Source organism: Chlorocebus sabaeus, chromosome 22 (genome assembly GCF_047675955.1).
Source record: "Chlorocebus sabaeus isolate Y175 chromosome 22, mChlSab1.0.hap1, whole genome shotgun sequence".
Taxonomy (NCBI): domain Eukaryota; kingdom Metazoa; phylum Chordata; class Mammalia; order Primates; family Cercopithecidae; genus Chlorocebus; species Chlorocebus sabaeus.
The window spans coordinates 42,332,344-42,355,335 of NC_132925.1; the positions used below are offsets into that span (position 1 = coordinate 42,332,344).

The 22,992-nt window shown below is 40.2% G+C and overlaps 1 protein-coding gene across 2 annotated transcripts in view; it reads left to right on the forward strand.

The window, feature by feature from the left end:
- The window catches only part of PARP14 (poly(ADP-ribose) polymerase family member 14), a 52,400-nt gene that overhangs the window by 13,472 nt on the left and 15,936 nt on the right, over positions 1-22,992 (forward strand). For both annotated transcript variants that reach the window (XM_038003407.2, XM_073009763.1), the window contains 5 exons: positions 2,449-2,685; positions 6,399-8,641; positions 13,422-13,658; positions 14,207-14,428; positions 17,860-17,938. In XM_038003407.2, coding sequence (XP_037859335.2) covers positions 2,449-2,685; positions 6,399-8,641; positions 13,422-13,658; positions 14,207-14,428; positions 17,860-17,938 — 3,018 coding nt within the window. The remainder of the gene's footprint in view (positions 1-2,448; positions 2,686-6,398; positions 8,642-13,421; positions 13,659-14,206; positions 14,429-17,859; positions 17,939-22,992) is intronic.

A 22,992-nucleotide genomic window follows, 5' to 3' on the forward strand; every position in this document is an offset into this window, starting at 1 on the left:
TTATTATTATTGATCTCCATGTTACAGCTGGGGAGACAAAACACAAAGGTGCAAATGCATGGATGAACTGGGTTTGAACCCAGGCAACCTACCTCTACACCTGTCCTCTTACCACTTTACCAGATATTTCCTTAGCACTTTCATGGTCGTTCACGTATGTAGGTATGAGTAAGTGCATGTAATGCAGAAAACGGGTACTCTTTAAGGTAATTGTCAGGAATCTGTAGACAATCTCTGAGATTGGGAAGAGAGCTGTCACCACCCAAAACAAGTACATTTTCCAATTCCAAGCCTTCACTCTTCCATGGCCATGGCAGTGGAGTGGTTAAGAGCGCAGGTCATGGAGTCAAAATTCCAGCTCTGCCATTTAACTAGTTATATGAGGTTGACCAAGTTATTATCCTGTCTGTGCGTCACTTTCCTCATTTATAAAATGTCACAATAATACCTACCTAATATAGTTTTTGTAAAGATTGAATGAGATAATGTTTGAAAAGTTCTTAACATAGGGCCAGGTATAGTGGCTCACGGCCTGTAGTTCCAACACTTTGGGGGGTCAAGGTGGATGATAGCCTGAGTCCAGGAGTTTGAGAGCAGCCTGGGCAACATGGTGAAACTCCATCTCTACAAAAATACAAAAATTAGCCAAGTATGGTGGCGCGCACCTGTACTCCCAGCTACTCAGGAGGCTGAGGTGGGAGAATCACTTGAGCCTGGGAGGCAGAGGTTGCAGTGAGCCAAGATCATGCCATTGCACTCCAGCTTGGGTGACAGAGTGAGAGCCCGTGTCTGAAAAAAAAGAAAAAAAAAGAAAAAGAAAAAGAAAATAAAAGTACCTAACAACTTAACGTAGTACCTGAGACGTAGTAAGGACTCAAAGGGAGCTATTCTTATTTCAAATTTATTACTATTTCTTACAAAGGGAAAACTAAATGGACTTGCTTTTGTACATTGATCAGAATCTTGAATGCCTAATATGTGCTAGGCTAGGTCTAGGTGCTGTGGGCAGAGATGAATAATCAGGTTCCTGCCCTTGAGAAACTCACAGCCTGGGATTGGAGAGGAAGCCTATATGTAAACAAATAAGGAAGGTCCAAGAGAAGAAGCTGTCTCTCTAAGCTGTGACCAAAAAGCTGTGAGAAATGGGAGGAAAGGGACCCCCTTTCAAACAAGGTGGCCTGGTCTTGCTTCTGTGAAGTTTGTACTCCAGTAGTACCATTTGATAATGTCCAGAATATATTCCATCTGCTTAACATAGCTGTTTCCCTATCCATCTGGTAAACCCCTCTTCATTGTTCAAAACCCAGATCAGAGCCACTTACTCTGGGAATCATTGTCTGATTCCCAGTATTAGTCTTCCCACCTCATTTGATCCCACAATAGGCAATTTATTTGCTCTCAAGACTTGCTCCCTCATGGATGATGCACTGGCAGAGACTTGTTATGTTTATTTCCGTATCCTCAGATCCTAGCACAGTGCCTGGCACATCGTGGGCCCACCATCGATACTTCTTCTTCTTCTTCTTCTTCTTCTTCTTCTTATTATTATTATTATTTTAAGACAGAGTCTCACTCTGTTGCCCATGCTGGAATGCAGTGCAGTAGCATGATCTCAGCTCACTACAGCCTCTGCCTCCCGGGTTCAAGTGATTATCCTGCCTCAACTTCCCGAGTAGCTGGGACTACAGGCATGCACAACCATGCCCGGCTAATTTTCTTATTTTTAGTAGAGACGGAGTTTCACTATGTTGACCAGGCTTTTCTCGAACTCCTGATCTCAGGTGATCTGCCTGCCTTGGCTTCCCAGAGTGCTTAGATTACAGGCATGAGCCACCACGCCCGGCCAATACTTATTATCAAAGAGACAGTTGAGTCCTGAAAGATGAATAGGATCAAGATAAAAAATTGGAGAAGAGCATTCCAAATGCAGGAAATTGTATACCCAAAGACCCTTTAAAGGAGAAGGGGGTTTACAAAAATAATGACTAGTTTTTGTGGCAACATGGAAAATAAAATGAATGGCAGGGAATAACCAAAGGTGATGCTTGGAAATTAATTTCGAGTCACATCGCCAAGGGCTTTGTACACCTGGCTGAGGAGTGTCAACACTCATACCTGCAGGTAATGGGGAGCCATTGAAGGGCTTGAGAAAGAGGTGAAATGAGATTTGTAGGGAAAGCCCTCAGGAGGGTTGGTGACGGCTGGGGCAGGAAGTGGGGACACAGCTCAGTGGCAGCAATCGAGGTAAGACATTCGTGTGTGTGGCTCAGAGACTGGGAGTTTTAGGTATGTAAATTCTCATGTAGGTGTTAAGATCTTGTGTCTAAAAATGGAGTGCTTAGCTCTCCCTTTTAACTCAATTAGTAGCCAGACATTTTCTTCTATACAACATAAAGATACAATCAAAATTTACTGATTTTCTTTCTTTTTTTTTTTTTTGGTTTGTAGATACTGTAAGATTTGTTGATGATTGTACCAGGCACCATTCAATTAAACAACTTCAGCTTTCTCCAAGACTTCTGGAAGTGACCAAAACAATCAGGGTTGAAAACCTGCCACCTGGTGTTGATGACTACAGTTTAAAACTTTTCTTTGAAAATCCCTATAGTGGAGGGGGAAGAGTTGCCAATGTTGAATATTTTCCTGAAGAGAGTTCAGCTCTGATTGAATTTTTTGACAGAAAAGGTAATATTTGTTAACCTGTCATACATGGCATAATCTAGGCCATTTTTAGCTGAGCTTAACAGTTATCAATTTAGTTCTGATGTGTTTTATTTGTTTATTTATGCATTTCTTTGGGAATTGAATAAATAATCCTGTTCATCTGGGATATGATGCTTAATAAGGCCAGTGATTCAGACTTTAGAGAAGGAACATCAAGTTTTTGAAAGATTTAAGGAGATTCTTTCATGAGTCTCTACCTATGATGGACTGAAAAATACATTCTTGGGATCTTTAAAATACTATATTAAAAAGGAGATGATCTGTGTTTTAGCCACGCACTTGATAGAAACTCTCAAATTAATTACAACAAGGTTAGGTAAAGAAATACTCAGCAACTCATAGAGTTCCTGTACAGTACCACTACTTCTTTCACCTATTGTACCGTCATTCAAAAATGGACAGGAGTGGTTTCACATGACCAGTGGATGCCTGCTGGAATATTGTTTGGAGTGACCCTGTGAAAACCATGTCCAGCTGAACCTTAGAGAAACACTTGTGTTTTGTGACAAAGACTGCCAGTTCTCTGAGGCATATACAAGGTCAGCTTGGAGGTTCTACTTGTGTTCAGAGGTCAAGGCTGACCAGAAGGAATTAGGGGGCCAGGCTTCTTAGGAAAAGAAGGAAAATTGTGCCTGGGATTAATAAGGGTGGGGCATGACATAGGATAATGTGGTATGCCACTCACTTCAGAGAAATTGTTCCAACAGGGTACTTGAAGGAACCTCCCTTTTCCCAACTCAATTTTTATGAGTTGGGAAAACTGGGTAAAAGTGTGGTTTGAATTAAAATGGAATGAAAGACCTACTATTCCTTGGGCAAAGGGACAAAGAGGAGCTTCTGTCACATATTCAAATCTCCCTCTGCCTGGTCTTGGGCCTGGGGAGAGAGAAGGGTACATAAAATCCTCTACCCTAGAAATTAACCTCCCAGTTTGTGGTGAGAGTTGACAGTTTCAAGGTTTTCAAACATCTTGAGGGCATGGGGCTGTTGGGTTTGTCCTCAGAAGGGCTATTCTGCATATACACAACTAATGTTAAGTACTATTTAATGAAGGTTTATTTTCTGCCAGAGCTATTCATGTAAACTCTATGGGGCCCTCTCAAAGGTTGCCTTCCTCCCTGATCCCTTTGTACCATCTAACTTTTTTGACCACACCTCCTCCTCCAAACTCACTCATTCTCTGTCCTCCACAATCTGTGATATACTGACTTTCTTTTTTGTTCTCTAGCTTCTCCTTCTTTCTATTTTTTAATTTTCATTTTATTATTTACTTATTTTGAGACAAGGTCTCACTGTCGCTCAGGCTGGAGTACAGTGGCATGATCATGGCTCACTGCAGCCTCAACCTCCCCAGGCTCAGGTGATCCTTCCACCTCAGCCTCCAGAGTAGCTGGGACTACAGGTGCATGCTACCATATCCAGCTAATATATTGTATTTTTACTAGAGATGGGGTTTCGCCATGTTTCCCAGGCTGGTCTTGAACTCCTGGGCTCAAGCAATACTCCCTCCTTTGCCTCCTAAATTGCTGAGATTATAGGCGTGAGTCACTGCATCCAGCTTAGCTTCTCATTCTTTTAATTATAACTTACATTTGCATAGCTTCGCAAGGTGTTACCAAGTGCACTCAGACAGTCTGTCTTATGGGCATCTTGATTGTTATAATCCCTGTTTTACACATGAGGAAACTGAAGCACAGAAAGGTCCAATAACTTGCCCAAGATTATGCAGCTAGTAAGTGACACAGTCAGGATTTGAACTTGGGTATTCTGGTCCCATAACATATACCCTAACTTCTCTCCTTTTTCCAAATCTCCTGTTCACCTATAACGTTAATTTTTCTTATAGGATAGTTCACCATTCACAATGGGTTGCCAATAATGAGGCAGATGGTAGATAGAGCTTGGTTTAAAAGAGAATTTGTTGCACAATATTGTGTTTTATGTAGATTTCTTGAGAGGAAAAAATTAGGCATTTTACTCTAAAATTATTTGGTTCAACTTCACAAAATCTGATTTAATTTTTAAGGAAGAGAATTTTCATTGAGCACCTATGTCTGTAAGATCTTTGGCTGTTTTTTCTGCTACAGTATCTCACAATCCCATTAATAATCTGCACGGTTAGATAAACTTTGTCCTTACAGACAAGCAAAGCAGGATGGAGACTTGAAGGCATATTAAGATGACATCTGCCATGGTTCTTGGGTCAGACAGACCTGAATTTGATTCCTGGCTTTGGTGCTTACTAGCTTTGTAATCTTGGCCAAGTTACTTTAACCCACCTAAGCCTCTGTGTTCTTATCTGTAAAATGGGACTCACATTACTGCTTACCTTAGAGGAGTTCTGTGAGGTTGAAATGAAATAATACCAGCAAAGTGCTTGGTGCCTGACAGTGCTCAGTATGTTGGTAATCATAAATACTGCCCAGGCTTAGGGCTGCCACAGGGCCACGATGGGAAGTTGAAGCTGTATGTTTGGGCCTCTAAAGGCCAGTGTCTTTCCATCGTGCTCGATACCAGCTCTAGGACCCAATCACACACAAAGTGAAGTTACTTTAACAGCTTTCCACAAAGGTTGCTCTTTTAACCCAGGTTGTTATTGGAGCAGATTCTGATTCCCTTTCTGCAGATGCTTACACAAAATGAGGAGGGGCTTGGAAGAGAAGAGCATGCGCATGCACACACACGCAAACACACCCGTGGGAGTGTTCCAGTGAAGTGGAAAAAGGAGATTGCAGCAGGGCCAGGAGGAGGTGTGGGTCTTACTGAATCATAGTCTGTGGGGCTGGCCTCTCAGAGGACCGTGATGATGACTCGGGTTTGGTAGAGGGGCAAGAGGATGGGCTTTGAGGATGGGCTTTGGGGTTGAACTGAATCTTAGCTGAGTTATCTGCAGTCTATGTAACCCTATCCAAGTTATCTAACCTTTCCTAGCCTCAGCTTTATCATTTGTGAGTAGGGATGATAATAATAATGTCTCTACCTCAAATGGTTGTTGTGAGGATGAAATGAATTAAATATATGTAAAGCACTCAGAATAGTGTGTGACACATGCTAAGCTATAATAATTTATTATTATGCTCCTCCTTTTCGAGGTATTAATGTTAATCTAAGTCAACTTTGAAGCCTAAAATTATAGGACTGTACAGGAAGACCAAATAGCATAATACTAAAGTGAGCTTCACTTTGAGCACCAAAATATTTTTTATACTAGGGCAAACATTACTCTCACGCTTGTGACCAAACTCATGTATTTCTTAACATGATGGTAATATATCAGTAATATCAGGAAAACAGTAAACGGAATTTAATTAACAGGATTTCAACATAGATGGATCTTGGCTAGAAAGTAATTATTCCATTCAATAAGGGATACCTGTGCACCTGTGCACTGCTAACCCATATCAGTTTATATTTGAGCACTTTGAGAGTAGTGCTGCTTTTTAATATGCTGTAACATCACAATTCTACCAACATTAGATTTTTTTCTCTAAAATGGGAACATTTTATTTTGTTTTTCTTTGCCACATATCATCTTGGTCTTACTTTGTTTTATTTCTTTCCTTTGTTAGAAAAACATTAGATTTTTTTTTTCTCTAAAATAGGAAAATTTTGTTTTGTTTTTATTTGCCCTATATCATCCTGGGCTTACGTTATTTTATTTCTTTCCTTTTAAGTGTTAGACACCATCATGGCCACAAAACTCGACTTCAATAAAATGCCGCTTTCTGTGTTCCCGTACTATGCCTCACTGGGCACAGCCTTATATGGAAAGGAGAAGCCTCTGATCAAGCTTCCAGCACCATTTGAAGAGTCACTAGATCTTCCCTTATGGAAGTTCTTACAGAAAAAGAATCACCTGATTGAGGAGATAAACGATGAAATGAGGCGTTGTCACTGTGAGCTCACGTGGTCCCAACTCAGTGGTAAAGTTACCATCAGACCAGCAGCCACCTTAGTCAATGAAGGAAGACCGAGAATCAAGACCTGGCAGGCAGATACTTCCACAGCACTCTCTAGCATCAGGTCTAAATATAAAGTCACCCCAATTAAAGTGGATCCAACAATGTGGGACACCATAAAAAACGATGTGAAAGATGACAGGATTTTGATTGAGTTTGATACACTTAAGGAAATGATAATCTTAGCAGGGAAATCAGAGGATGTCCAAAGCATTGAGGTACAAGTCAAGGAGTTAATAGAAAGCACTACTCAAAAAATTAAAAGGGAAGAGCAGAGTTTGAAGGAAAAAATGGTCATTTCTCCAGGCAGGTATTTTCTTTTGTGTCACAGCAGTCTACTGGACCACTTACACACAGAGTGCCCAGAGATAGAGATTTGTTATGATGGAGTCACTCAACACTTGTGCTTGAAAGGACCTAGTGTAGATGTGTATAAAGTCAAGTGTGCAATCCAGGAAAAGGTGTACACCATGGCTCAGAAAAACATTCAGGTTTCTCCTGAGATTTTTCAGTTTTTGCAACAGGTAAACTGGAAAGAATTCTCTAAGTGTCTTTTCATAGCACAGAAAATTCTTGCACTTTATGAGCTAGAGGGTACAACTGTTCTCTTAACCAGCTGTTCTTCTGAAGCCCTGTTAGAAGCTGAAAAGCAAATGCTCAGTGCCTTAGATTATAAGCGCATTGAAGTTGAGAACAAAGAAGTTCTTAATGGCAAGAACTGGAAAGGGCTCACTCATAATTTGTGTAAGAAACAAACTTCCTCCCCAAACACTGTAATCATCAATGAGTTATCTTCAGAAACCACAGCTGAAGTCATCATTACAGGCTGTGTAAAGAAAGTAAATGAAACCTACGCATTGCTTTTTAACTTCATTGAACAAAACATGAAAATAGAGAGACTGGTTGAAGTAAAGCCTTCCTTAGTTATTGAGTATTTAAAGACAGAAAAGAAGCTATTCTTGCCAAAGATAAAGAGGACAAATGTGCAGGTAAGTTTCAATCCTGAGAACAAACAAAAAGGCATTTTACTAACTGGCTCAAAGACCGAAGTACTGAAGGCAATGGACATCGTCAAGCAAGCCCGGGATTCAGTCTGTGTTAAAAGTGTCCATATTGATAAGCCAGGAGCCAAGATGTTCTTCCGGGATAAAGCATGGTTTTATCAACGTGAGATCAAACGGTTGTTTGGTTGTTACATTGAACTACAGGAGAATGAAGAAGTGAAGGAAGGAGGCAGCCCCTCTGGGCAGAAGTGCTTCTCTCGGACGGCCTTGGCCCCCGGCATCGTGCTCATTGTGCAGCAGGGTGACCTGGCACAGCTTCCTGTCGATGTGGTGGTAAATGCGTCTAATGAGGACCTTAAGCATTATGGTGGCCTGGCCGCTGCGCTCTCAAAAGCAGCTGGCCCTGAGCTCCAGGCCGACTGTGACCAGATAGTGAAGAGAGAGGGCAGACTCCTACCGGGCAATGCCATCATCTCCAAGGCAGGAAAGCTGCCCTACCACCACGTGATCCATGCAGTGGGGCCCCGCTGGAACGGATGTGAGGCCCCAAGGTGTGTATACCTATTAAGGAGAGCTGTGCAACTAAGTCTCCGTCTAGCCGAAAAATACAAGTACCGATCCATAGCCATCCCAGCTATTAGTTCTGGAGTCTTTGGCTTTCCCTTAGGCCGATGCGTGGAGACCATTGTTTCTGCCATCAAGGAAAACTTCCAACGCAAGAAGGATGGACACTACTTGAAAGAAATCTACCTTGTTGATGTATCTGAGAAGACCGTTGAGGCCTTTGCAGAAGCTGTGAAAACTGTATTTAAAGCCACCCTGCCAGATACAGCTGCCCCGCCCAGTTTACCAGCAGCAGCAGGGCCTGGGAAAACATCATGGAAACAAGGAAGTCTGGTGTCCCCGGGAGGCCTGCAGATGCTGCTGGTGAAAGAAGGCGTGCAGAATGCTAAGGTGAGTGTTGCTTTACAGAACACCACCAGGGCACTGTGACTCCACTTAGTCAGCGACTCTCTCATGCAGGGCTGAAGAAAGATAAGGACCAAGGGGAGAATCAAGGGAGAGAATCCCATGCCCTCCATGCCCACCTTTTAACAATTTTCCTTAGATAACTGGGCTCCTTACCAAATCATTTACTAATCGAGATCAGCCAATTATTTGTGAGAACTGAAAGTGTGTAGAGGTCAGATTTCTAGGTTTCCAGTAGATGTAGAAATCCATAATATCACGCATTTAGACAGTTCTCTATACTTTACGCCTGCCGTGTTTTGGTAAATCTAAGACTAATTTCCTAATTTACTGACAGCAGATACAGAACAATCAGAGCATAGGGTATGCAGAAGACAGAAATCTTGTCAATGATGCTGAGCAAGAGTGAGCTTAGGGCCAGAGTCTGAGGGACCATCAGCGCCCAACACCAGTGAGGAAGTGAAAAGTGGACCTGAGGAAGTTACAGGTGCCAGGCAGTATGTAGGGACAATTCTTGTAGGCTGCAGGGGCATGGCGGCGGCGGGGGGGCTAAAATGTTTATTTTTATTTTTAATTTTTTTTCAGGCAGGATCTCGCTCTGTCACCCAGACTGGAGTGCAGTGGCACCATCTCGGCTCACTGCAACCTCCACCTCCCGGGTTTAAGTGATTCTCCCACCTCAGCCTCCCTAGTAGCTGGGACTACAGGCATGTGCCACCATGTCTGGCTAATTTTTGTTTGTTTTTTTTTTTGTTTTTTTTGTTTTTTTTTTTTTTTTTAACTAGAGATGGGGTTTCACCATGTTGGCCAGGCTGGTCTTCAACTCCTGACCTCAGGTGATCTGCCCACCTCAACCTCCCAAAGTGCTAGGATTACAGGCATGAACCACCGTATTTAGCAACATAGGGTCTAACTAATCAGAACAGCAGCCATCTGCCCAGGGTCTGAAGCCTCCTACTGTGCCAGGCACTACTTCTTTAATTGGAAGATTTGGGGGAGTCCTGGCAGGGGAGTCAGGGTGGAGATGGTGGGAGCAGTGAGGGCAGATGCCGGGCAGCACTTATTTCCCAACCAACAGAAACGTTTTTCCTTATTGTCTTAACTGGCATGGCCATAGTTGTGTCTTCCAGTGGATATTTGCCTCAACCTTCCTCTGCTGGCGTGGAGTGAATGTGCTCGGGGCTGCCAGAGGGACCCTGGGACCCAGAGCTGGGTGAATGCCCTTCCTGCCACCCAAGAATGCTGCTGGGCTCTTTTTTGCCCCACTTTTTAAAAGGAAGATCAATTAGCACAATATACATAAAAGAAAACAGACATCACAATACAATGAAAGTTTCATCAAGTCTGAGTGTTTTATTCAAAGACCAAGACCAAAGTCCTAACTTACTAGCACTGGGTGTTACTTATCTTCATCGTCTTTAAACAAAATACAGTTGAATATGTGCTTTACATGATATTAAGTGAAATGAACAAAATTTAATAAACTTGCCAAATGTTTTGCTTTGAATTGTTTAAAAGAAAAAGTATATCTGATAAAAGATGACACAATTGAAACTATATTAACCTGAATATATTTGCTGTTTCAGCATATTTCTACATCACAACTGTCTTGAGAAAAGCTGAAAATTGATTAACAGTCACACTCAATCACCTTCCTTTTTGTTTAAACAGCTTTGTTGAGATATAATTCACATACCATACCTGTTTACAATGTGCAATTCAGTGGTTTTTAGTATGTTCACTGAAGTATGCAATCATTACCACAATCTAATTTTAGAACATTCTCATCATTCCAGAAAGAAACCCTGTGCCCATTAGCAGTCACTCCCCATTCCGTTCACCCACCTCCCCAGCCCTAGGCAACCGCTAATCTACTTCCTGTTTCTATAGATTCACTTATTCTGTAAATTTAATATAAATGGAATCATACAATTTGTAGTTGTCTGACTGACTTCTTTCATTTAGCAGAATGTTTTCAAGGTTCATCAATGTTGTACCATGTATCAGAACTTACTTCCTTTTTATGGCTGAATAATACTCCATTGTATGGATAGACCACATTTTATTTATCCATTCTTCAGTTGATGAACATTTGGATTGTTTCCACTGTTTGACTTCCATGAATAATTCTGCTATGAACATTTGTATACCAGTTTTTGTATGAACATATGTATTCAGTTCTCTTGGGTATATACCTAGGAGTGGAATGGCTGGGTCATGTGATAACTCTGTGTTTGACCATCTGAGGAACTGCTAGATCATTTCCCAAAGCAGCTGCACCATTTTACATTCCTGTCAGCAACATTGACAGTTCCAATTTCTCCACCTCCTTGTTGACACTTGTTATTATCTTCTTTCTGATTATAGCCATCCTAGTGAGTGTGAAGTCACATCTCACTATGGTTTTTTTTATTTTTATTTTTTTGAGACGGAGTCTCGCTCTGTCGCCCAGGCTGGAGTGCAGTGGCCGGATCTCAGCTCACTGCAAGCTCCGCCTCCCGGGCTTATGCCATTCTCCTGCCTCAGCCTCCCGAGTAGCTGGGACTACAGGCGCCCGCCACTTCGCCCGGCTAGTTTTTTGCATTTTTTAGTAGAGACGGGGTTTCACCATATTAGCCAGGATGGTCTCGATCTTCTGACCTCGTGATCCGCCCGTCTCGGCCTCCCAAAGTGCTGGGATTACAGGCTTGAGCCACCGCGCCCGGCCCTCACTATGGTTTTGATTTGAATTTCCATAATGACTAATGATGTTGAGCATCTTTTCATGTACTTTTTGACAATGTGTGTATCTTCCTTAGAGAAATGTCCACGTGGCTCCTTTGCCCACTTGTAATTAGTTAGTTAATTATTTTTAGAGACAGGGTCTTGCTCCGTCACCCAAGCTGGAGGACAGTGGCACGATCGTGTCTTGCTGTAACATTGAACTTCTGGCCTCAAGTGATTCTCCCTCCTTGACCTCCTGAAGTGCTGGGATTACAGGTGTGAGCCAAAGTACCTGGCTTATATTTTCTCTTTTTCATTTGGGCTATTTGTCTTTTTATTATTAAGTATTTTTTCTCTATTTTGGATATAAGTCCCTTATCAGATATATGATTTTCAAATACTTTCTTCTATGTGCCATCTTTCTTTTTTGAGTTGTTACTTTGTATAAAATATTTTTTGCTTTAAAGTGCTGAACTGGAAGATTTAAAACAGATTTTTACTTATAGTAAGCTTAAGTAATAACTACAAGAACCATAGCTAATATTGGTTGTTACTATGTGCCAAGCCTTGTGCTGGTTTTTTTTGTTGTTCTTGTTTGTTTGTTTATTTATTTATTTTGAGGTGGAATCTTGCTGTGTCACCTAGGCTGGAGTGCAGTGGCGCAATCTCAACTCACTGCAACATCTGCCTCCCGGGTTCAAGTGACTCTCCTGCTTCAGCCTCCCGAGTAGCTGGGACTACAGGCGCCTGCCACCACACCCAGCTAATTTTTGTATTTTTAGTAGGGATGGGGTTTCTCCTTGTTGGCCAGGCTGATATCTAACTCCTGACCTCAGGTGATCAGACTGCCTCGGCCTCCCAAAGTGCTGGGATTAGAGGCGTAAGCTATCATGCCCAGCCAACACTGTGCTGTTTTTGACATGCATTTTCTCATTCACTGCCATGCGGCAGATTCTAGGACTATTATTCTTCTCACTTCACAGACGAGAGAGTGAGACTTAAAGGGGTTAAGTAATTTGCCCACATCCCCCAACTAGCAAATGGTAGAGCCAGGATTGGAATTTGTTCAGGCTCTTAACCATTGCACTATTTCAAAATGTTAAAAATAATTTTGTGTCTCATTTTTAAAAATCAACTCTTTTGACCAAGCATCAGTAATGGGAATGAATTTCATTCCTTGTCCCTTTTGACACCAAATGTCACGACATTCTTTCCCAACTAGGCATGGTGGCTCATACCTGTAGTCCTAACTACTCGGAATTCTGAGGTGGGAGGATCACTTGAACCCCAGGAGTTTAAGGCTGCAGTGAACTATGATCATGCCACTGCCCTCCAGCCTGGGTGACAGAGCAAGACCCTCTCTCTTAAAAAAAGTCATACTTTGCTTTCCTTTCACTCCCATAGATGCGTAGCTTCCATGACTGCAATAACTGCTCTGCATTACTCCTTAGTGACCCAGGTGCAGGCCAGCTTTGAAAATCACTTGGCTACATTCCCTCTTTCTGTTCTCTTGACCTCTCTAATCTGCTCACATTCACTGATGAAAAAGCTTCCAGGGCTGATCCCTGCCTGTCAGGGAGTCCAGATGTCTTGGCACTCGAGGTGGGCCCCCCAGTCTACCCCCAGGGTAACATTTCTAGCCTGGAGTGTACCATTTTGCTGCAGAAGCTCTCTCAGATCAAATTAATCGGTTCACAGCTCACAACCCACCATGCCTATGTTCATGCTGCTCTCTGTCTCGCTCTGCCTGCTGAAATTCTTCCCATTTCTCAAAGCCCACATTGCCCATGGTATCTTCACTAGTTACTGAAACAGCTTTCTCTGGACTCCTCCAGTGATGCCATACCATTCATAGATTGCTTTTTGGCTGCTCTCTTTTGTTCCTAAGTGCCACTTAAATAAGTATTTAGTAACACTTTGTCTTGTGTTGATATTTAAATCACTGAAACCTTAATCATCTTAGTTGTCTCCCATTGTGCCAAGCCCAGTGGCTCAAATATAGTAATCATTGATGAATGCTTTTTGTTAAAATTGGAAACAAATTTTTGGTTTTGTCTTTCAGACGGATGTTGTTGTCAACTCCGTTCCCTCTGATCTTGAGCTTAGTAGGGGGCCTCTTTCTAAGGCCCTCTTGGAAAAAGCTGGACCAGCGCTCCAGGAGGAATTGGACACAGTTGGACAAGGGATGGCTGTCAGCGTGGGCACAGTGCTCAAAACCAACAGCTGGAATCTGGACTGTCGCTATGTGCTTCATGTGGTAGCTCCGGAGTGGAGAAATGGTAGCACATCTTCATTCAAGGTTGGCCCTGGTTTTGAATTCTCCAGGAAGTCAGGTAGCCCCTTGGGTTCTCCTTTTAGTAGCATATTGATTGGACATAGATTGGGCCTTGTCTGTTTCTCTTCCACAATAATCACGCTTTTGGCAGATTCCATCATGTGGCTATTTCTTTCAGCTGTAGCTGACTTCTCCTGATGACTAGTTAATAATATAAATGAATTATTGTGCTCAATAATTATTGGAGCTCAGGGAAGGGTTACTGAACATAATATTATTACTTGCTTAGTGAAGAAAGCCAGAGAAGGGTGTGAAGAATGGAAGAGAATGAAGGAAAAGAACAGTAGTTGCTTTGCTTCTTTCCTTCATTGTGAATGTGTTTAAGTCTCTCGCATTCTCTTTTCCTTTTCCTTTCCTTCTCCTGTATTTTTCTTTCCTCTTCTGATTGCCCTTAATCACTGTTGAAAGCAAAAAGGAGTATTCGAGGTCACAAGGTTGCTAAATTCTTGTCCTTTTTATTCTAACTCCCATTTCTAGACAAGATGTATAAGGATATGCTTTGTGCGTTTCAGATCATGGAAGACATAATCAGAGAATGTATGGAGATCACTGACAGCTTGTCCTTAAAATCAATTGCATTTCCAGCAATAGGAACAGGAAACTTGGGATTTCCTAAAACCATATTTGCTGAATTAATCATTTCAGAGGTGTTCAAATTTAGTAGCAAGAATCAGCTGAAAACTTTACAAGAGGTTCACTTTCTGCTGCACCCAAGTGATCATGAAAATATTAAGGTACAGTGCCACTCATTTCTGATTATTTTGTAACTGAGACCTAATGTTTTTTCAAATGTCTTTTTGTTCTGACAGGATGCTTTTTGCATTCATTTCCCCATACAGGAAAGTAAGGAAGTAGTTTATACTTGTAGTTGTAGCATGACAAATTTTAAGACAAGTTACAGATGTAGGAAAAGTTTAACTTCCTATTCAGGAAAATTTCAAACATATCCAAATGTAGACATAATAGTATAATGAAGTCCGTTGTACCTATCACTGAACTTCAACAGTTATCAACCTATAGCCAGTATGTTTCATCTGTATCTCCATTTATTTCCCTTCCTTCTATACTGTTTTGAAGCAAATCCCAGACATATCATTTTATCCATAAACAATTCAATATTTATTTTAAACAATAACATTTCTTTTTTAAAAAGTAACATAACCACAATACTGCATCACGTCTAAAATAAATGGACAATAATTCCTTTATTTAACCAATTATCAAATCAATTCTCAAATTTCCAACTATCTCATAAGCATTTTGTTTTACAGCTTTGTGTTTGAAGCAGAATCCAAATAAGGCCCACATATTGCAATGGAGTTGACTATAGGATTTCCCTCCATATGGACACAGAAATTTTAATGCAGAGTATAAAAGCACAGTGTGGCCTTATCACTAGGAAGATGTCAGAAGGTGTGGTTAGAATGGATTAGCACATTCCCATGTGGATAGGAGAGTTGGGACCAGAAACACCAGAACCATCATCAGTCATGAGTTCATCATTCAGCTACATTTACTGAGCATCAGCTGTGGGAGAGCCATTGGACTCAGCATTATGGCAGCACAACATGCATTTAAGCCATTATCCCTGCAGTCCAAGTGTTTACTTAATCAAATAAAGTAGATGACATTCAATGTTTGAAAAACTCCCATGATATTACAAAAATTGATCAAATAGATTAAAATCAGCAACCCAAGAGATATCTGTGGGTCATTGGACCATCTGAATTTTTAGGTAACACTTAATTTTTCTGTGACGCTAGATACTACCTTTAAGTTCGTTGGAAGCAAGTAAATGTAACCTAAATTCTAAACAGGCAGCCAACCACCTGAGTAAAATATGTGGTCCATTTACTTGTCCTGTATGATTAGTTACTCTTCTGTGCAACAGAAGCTTTTAAAATAATCTCCCTATGACTTGCGTTGTGCAAGGTGATGTGGATCGTGGAACAGGACGAATAGGAATAGCACATACTTTCCCTCCTATAAATCACAATTACTTTAGAGCTAAGATTTATATACACAAAATGAACTAAATGAGAGGCATGAAGTGCTGTTTTTGAATGAACGGGTGATTGAATACAGCATGAGTCCTGTGACACAGACCTGAGCCTTCAAATACCACTCTTTTTCATACAACCTCAGCATTCATTTTCTTTCCTAAAGACTGAGTATTTTGCAAATACTCTGTAAAAAGAATTAGTCTATATAAATACCTTTAGTACCATCTGAAATTCTCTGTGTGTGTCTGTTACACTTTTTCTCTTTAGACTCTTAAAGACAGTTAAACTTTGGTTACATTTGCACAAAAAAAAATCAGCAAAGCCTATTGAGATGTTTATAAATGGAGACTGTCACAGAGGTTGGAAAGCCGCAGTCCCATGATTTGAACATGGCCTCTAGATGTGCTTTATTTAGATTATTAAAAAAAAATTCAATCAGTTGCTAACATTTAAAAATCAAAAATTTTACATAAAACTCTAGATATCCACTATGACCTAAAACTTAAAAACTTCTGGCACATTAAACATGGCTTCCTGCTTGGAACAGGAAGTTTTCCATGTCTGAGTGGCAGGTGTTCTCTAGTTCTCCACAGTCAAATCAGTCTACCTTTACCCATGTGCCTTACCTACCTGGCTCCTGGAGGCCTGTGAGTCTGAGATCTTTGTTCTACCCTCTCTCTGGGTCCTTCTCCCATTATTGCATCTGTCTTTAGCCAAGATGTTACTTGATTTTTTTTTCCAACAAAATTATCTGTTGCTTGTTTACTAAGAGGAAGAAAATGATGATTTTGGAGGGTCACCAACAGGCAAAAAAAAAAAAAAAAAAAAAAAAAAATTCACAGGTTTATTAACACTAGAATACATACACCAGCTACTTGCTCCAAAAATCATGACTCCCCAGCCCTTCCTCTTTTGGTACAAATAGGAAATTAAAAATGGAAGTGTTTGGGACCTTGTGATGGTCATTCTCTTAACATTGTAGTTCTTACAATAGGCAAGCTATTTGCTTTGACTGACTATTATGGTAATTCATATTCATTGTAGAAACTTTGAACAATGCAAAATGCATAAATTCTTTAGTTGGATTTTATTCCAGCCTGCTTTTATACACATGTACTTTTAAAAGTGGGATTGGCTGGGAGCGGTAGCTCATGCCTGTAATCCTAGCACCTTGGGAGGCCAAGGCAGGCAGATCACCTGAGGTCAGGACACCAGCCTGGCTAACATGGTGAAACCCTGTCTCTACTAAAAATACAAAAATTAGCTGGGTGTGGTGGCCTCCCAAGTAGGCTGAGGCAGGAGAATCACTTGAACCTGGGAGGCGGAGGTTGCAATGAGCCAAGATTGTGCCACTACACTCCAGCCTGGGTGACAGAATGAGACTCCATCTTAAATAAATAAATAAATAAATAATTGTGATTATATATTATTTTATTTAATATCCTTCGCTTTTATTTTCTATTTCATTAAATCTTCTTTGAGGCTGGGCACAGTGGCTCACACCTTTAATCCCTGCACTTTGGGAGGCCAAGGCAGGAGGATCACTTGAGGCCAGAAGTTCAAGACGAGCTTGAGCAACATAGGGAGATCCTGTTTCTATAAAACAAAACAAACAACCAAAAAAAACTTAGCTGGGTGTGGTGCCATATGCCTATAGTTCCAACTACTTGGGAGGCTGAGGTGGGAGAATTGCTTAAGCCCAGGAGGTCGAGGCTGCAATGAATGCCTCTAGCACTTCAGCCTGGGTGACACTCCAGCCTGGGCATCACAGCGAGATCTCATTTATTAAAAAATAAAAAAATTCTCCGAAAATCAATTTTTAATGGCCACTAAATAATCCAACACATGGATACAGCAACATTTATTTAACTTTTTCCCTGTTGAATTTTTAACTGTTTTTTCTCTATTATGAATGGCACTGTAGTGAATATCCTTGTATTTATATCTTTGTCCACATCTTTATTTTCATTAGACACATTTATAGAAACAGAATCATGTGTTGTTTTCATAACTTTCAAGATCTGCAATGAAATTAAATAATACTGTTTGATAATGGTTATCTCCCAAATATGTATGTATGCATGCAGGACCAAACACCCTGATGATTCCAATTTATTCGTCTATAGAGGAGTGTAATGATCAATGCTATGTTTATATTTCAGGCATTTTCAGATGAATTTGCCAGAAGGGCTAATGGAAATCTCATCAGTGACAAAATTTCCAAGGCTGAAGATACACAAGGTTCAGTAAAGCTTCTAAATCGAAAAGTGATTTGTAGTTGCTAAGTAACTGTTCATTGACAGGTAAAAGATTGTAGTGATAATTTTTATGAAAGAAAAAACAATGAGTGACAAATGATACTAAGTTATGCTTCATATGCCTGAGCGTGTAAGACACTGGTCATGTTTACATCATCTGAAGCAGAAGGGAAGGCAGGCCAAGTTATATAATCTGTACAATGGGTTTTAAGTAATGACAAGACTACCATTTCCTGAGGAGAATGTGACATGTATTTTCCAAAATAGACAAATTAGAGAGACAACGCTAACCAAATGTTTTACCTCTGTCAAATTTGTTGTTGCCATATTTGAGTTGATCCTGTTTGAGTTTCACCGAGGCTTCTTTAATAGAAAAATGTATGTCTTTCACCAAATTTGGAAAATTTTAAGTTATCTCTTTAAGTGCTTTTTTGTGCACTGATCTATTTCATATCTCCTTCTGTTTTCCAATACTGTGGTGCTAAGCCTTTTGACAGTGTTCCAAGGTCTCTGCAGAGCTGTTCTCCCCATGCCTACCGCCCCCTGGCAACCCCGCACGTCTCTTTTCTCTCTTGTTCTTCAGATTGGATAATTTATCTTGACCTACCTTCAAGTTCACTGAGTCTTTTCTCTGCCCACTACGCTATCCAGTGAATGTTTTATTTTAGATATATATATGTAAGTTCTAAAATGTCTATTTGGTTCTTTTTAAAATTTTTAAATTCTTTAAAGTTTGAACTTTATTTTCCTTTGCAATTTATTATTATTATTATTTCAATAGTTTTGGGGATACAGGTGGTTTTTGATTACATGGATAAATTCTTCAGTAGTGATTTCTGAGATTTCAGTGCATCTGTCACCTGAGCAGCATATACTGTACCCGTTACGTAGTCTTTTATCCCTCACCCCTCTCTCAGCCTACCCCTTGGAGTCCTCAAAGTCCATGATATCACTCTTATGCTTTTGCATCCTCATAGCTTAGCTTTCACTTATAAGTGAGAACATAGGATATTTGGTTTTGCATTCCTAAGCTACTTCGAGTAATAGCCTCCAGCTCCATCCAAGTTGCTTCAAAAGACATTATTTCATTCCTTTTTATGGCTGAAGAGTATTCCATGGTGTATATATAGCACATTTTGTTTATCCACTTGTTGGCTGATGGGCACATATCTTTGCAACTGCAAATTGTGCTACTATAAACGTGTGTGTGTATGTCTTTTCATATAATGACTTATTTTGCTTTGGGTAGATACCCAGTAGTGGGATTCCTGGATTGAATGGTAGTTTTACTTTTAGTTCTTTCAGGAATCTCCATACTGTTTTCTGTAGTGGTTGTAATAATTTGCATTCCCACCAGCAATGTAAAAGTGTTCCCTTTTTACCACATCCATGCCAACAGCTATTGTTTTTTGACTTTTAAGTTATGGCCATTCTCGCAGGAGTAAGGAGGCATCTCATTGTGGTTTTAAACATCTCATTGTGGTTTTAATTTGCATTTTCCTGATGATTAGTGATGTTGAGCATTTTTTCTTATGTTTGTTGGCTGTTTGTATACCTTCTTTTGAGAAATGTCTGCTCATATCCTTTGCTGACTTTTTGATGGGATTATTTGTTTTTTGTTTGTTTGTTTGTTTGTTTGTTTTTTCTTGCTGATTTGTTTGAGTTTCTTGTAGATTCTGGATACTGGTCCTTTGTCGGATGCATGGTCTTCGAATATTTTCTCCCATTCTGTGGATTGTCTGTTTACTGTCCTGATTACTTTGCTGTGCAGAAGCTTTTTAGTTTAATTAGTCCCATTTTTAATTTTTGGTTTGGTTGCATTTGCTTTTGGGGTTTCAGTCATGAATTCTTTGCCTAAGTCAATGTCCGGAAGAGTTTTTCCAATGTTATCTTTTAGAATTTTTATGGTTTCAGGTCTTAGATGTAAATCTTTGATCCATTTTGAGTTGATTTTTATATGAGGTGAGAGATAGGGATCCAGTTTCATCTTCTACATGTGGCTTACCAGTTTTCCCAGCACCGTTTGTTGAATAGGGTATCATTTCCCCAATGTATGTTTCTGTATGCTTTGTTGAAGATCAATTGGCTTTAAGTATTTGACTTTATTTCTGGGACCTCTATTCTATTCCATTGGTCTACATGCTTATTTTTATACCAGTACCATGCTGTTTTGGTAACTATAGCCTTGTAGTATAATTTGAAGTTGGGTAGTGTGATGCCTCCAGATTTGTTCTTTTTGCTTAGACTTGTTTGATTATATGGGCTCTTTTTTGGTTCCATATGAATTTTAGGAATTATTTTTCTAGTTCTGTGAAGAATGATACCGGTATTTGGATGAGAATTCATTGAATCTGTAGACTGCTTTGGGCAGAATGGTCATTTCCATAATATTGATTATTCCCATCCATGAGCATGGAATGTGTTTCCATTTGCTTGTGTCATTTCTTTGACCAGTGTTTTGTAGTTTTCCTTGTAGAGATCTTTCACCTCCTTGGTTAAGTATATTCCTAGGTATTTTATTTATTTATTTATTTTTGCAGCTATTGTATAAGGGATTGAGTTTTGATTTGATTCTCAGCTTGGTCGTTGTTGGTGTGTAGCTGGGCTACTAATTTGTGTACATCGGTTTTTTTAACCTGAGACTTTACTGAAATTGTTTATCAGATCTAGGAGCTTTTTGGAGGAGTCGTTAGGATTTTCTAGTATACAATCATATTAGCCGCAAACAGCAACAGTTTGACTTCCTCTTTTCCAGTTTGGATGGCCTTTATTTCTTTGTCTTGTCTGATTGCTCTGGCAGGGACTTCCAGTACTATGCTGAATAGAAGTGGTGAAAGTGGGCATCCTTGTCTTGTTCCAGTTCCCAGGGGTAATGCTGTCAACTTTCCCCCATTCAATATGATGTTGGCTGTGGGTTTGTCATATATGGCTTTTACTACTTCAAGATATGTCCCCTCTATGCCTATTTTGTTGAGGGTTTTTATAATAAAGCGGTGCTGGATTTTATCAGATGCTTTTTCTCATCGATTGAGATGATTATATGGTTTTTGTTCTTAATTCAGTTTATGTGATGTATCGTATTTATTAACTTATATATGTTAAACCATCCCTGCATCCCTGGGATGAAATACGCTTGTTCATAATGTATTATCTTTTTGATGTGCTGTTGGATTTCGTTAGCACATATTTTGTCAAAGATTTTTGCATCTGTGTTCATCAGAGATATTGGTCCATAGTTTTCTTTTTTTGTTGTATCCTTTATTGGGTTTATTATTAGTTTAATACTGGCTTTTAGACTGATTTAGGGAGGATTCCTTCTTTCTCTATCTTTTGGAATAGTTTCAGTAGGATTGGTACCAATTCTTTGAATGTCTGGTAGAATTCAGCTGTGAATCCATCTGGTCTGGGACTTTTTTGTTGTTGGCAATTTTTTAAATTACTAATTCAATCTTGCTGCTTGTTATTGGTCTGTTCAGGGTTTCTGTTTCTTTCTCATTTAACCTAGGAGGGTTGTACATTTCCGGAATTTATCCATTTCCTCTAGAGTTTCTAGTTTGTGCATGTAAAGGTATTCATAGCAGCCTTGAATGATCTTTTGTATTTCTGTGGTATTGGTTGTAATGTCTCCAGTTTCATTTCTAATTGAGCTTATTTGAAACTTCTTTCTTCTTTTTCTTGGTTAATCTCACTAACGGTCTATCAATTTTCTTTATCTTTTCAAAGAGCCAGCTTTTTGTTTCATTTTTTATCTTTTTGTGTTTGTTTGTTTGTTTGTTTCAATTTCATTTAGTTCTGCTCTGATCTTTGTTATTTCTTCCACTGAGTTTGGGTTTAGTTTGTTCTTGTTTCTCCAGTTCCTTGAGGTCTTTTTAAAATAGTTTCTATTTCTCTGCAGAGACATCCTATTTTTCCATTCATTCCACATCATTTCCATCCATTCAAATGTATTTACTTTGACCTCATGGATCATAGTTATAGTAGATGCTTTAAAGTCTTCTATAATTCCACCATCTGGGTCACTTCGGGATTGACATTTTTTTTTAATGGAGTCTTGCTCTGTTGCCCAGGCTGGAGTGCAGTGGTGCAATCTTGGCTCACTGCAACCTCTACCTCCTGGGTTCAAGCAATTCCCTTGCCTCAGCCTCCCAAGTAGCTGGTATTACAGGCATGTGCCACCACGCCCAGCTAATTTTTGTATTTTTCTTTTAGTAGAGGCAGGGTTTTACCATGTTGGCCAGGCTGGTCTTGAACTCCTGACCTCAAGTGATCCACCTGCCTTGGCCTCCCAAAGTGCTGGGATTATAGGCATGAACCACCGTGCTTGGCTGGGATTGACATCTTTTTTTTTTTTTTTTTTTTTTTTGAGACAGGGTCTCACTCTGTCACTTAGGCTGGAGTGTAGTGGCATGATCTCAGCTCACTGCAGCCTCAAACTCTGGGGGCTCAAGTGATCCTCCTACCTCAGCCTCCCAAGCAGCTGGGACTACAGTTGTGCACCACCATGCCCAGCTAATACTTGCATTATTTGTGGAGATGGGGTCTCACCACGTTGTTCAGACTGATCTTGAACTCCTGGACTCAAGTGATCCACCCACCTTGGCCTCCCAAAGTGCTGGGATTACAGGCATGAGCCATCGTGCCTGGCTGGATTGACATTCTTAAGAGTTGATCAAATTTTCCTGGTTCTTTATATGACAAGCAGTTTTGGAATATAGACTGGGCATTTTAAATATTATGTTGTGAGACTAGGGCCACCCTTGGGTCAAAGCTGGGAGAGAAAAGAGGAAAAATGTTAAAACAGAACAAAATGGAAAACCACCCCCCTTAGCAGATTGCTTCTGCGAGTTTTGGCTCCTTTCTTCAATCTGTCTGCTGTTATTGTAACTTTTCAGAGCTCTTGGGTAGTGGCTTTTTGTATTTGTCCTGTTTTTAGTTGTAATCAATGGGAGAGATAGGCTATAGCAGACTGACTTCACCTTGGCCAGCACCAGAGTTCATGTTTGATATGGATTCTATTTTCTAATTCTTTTTTCTTAA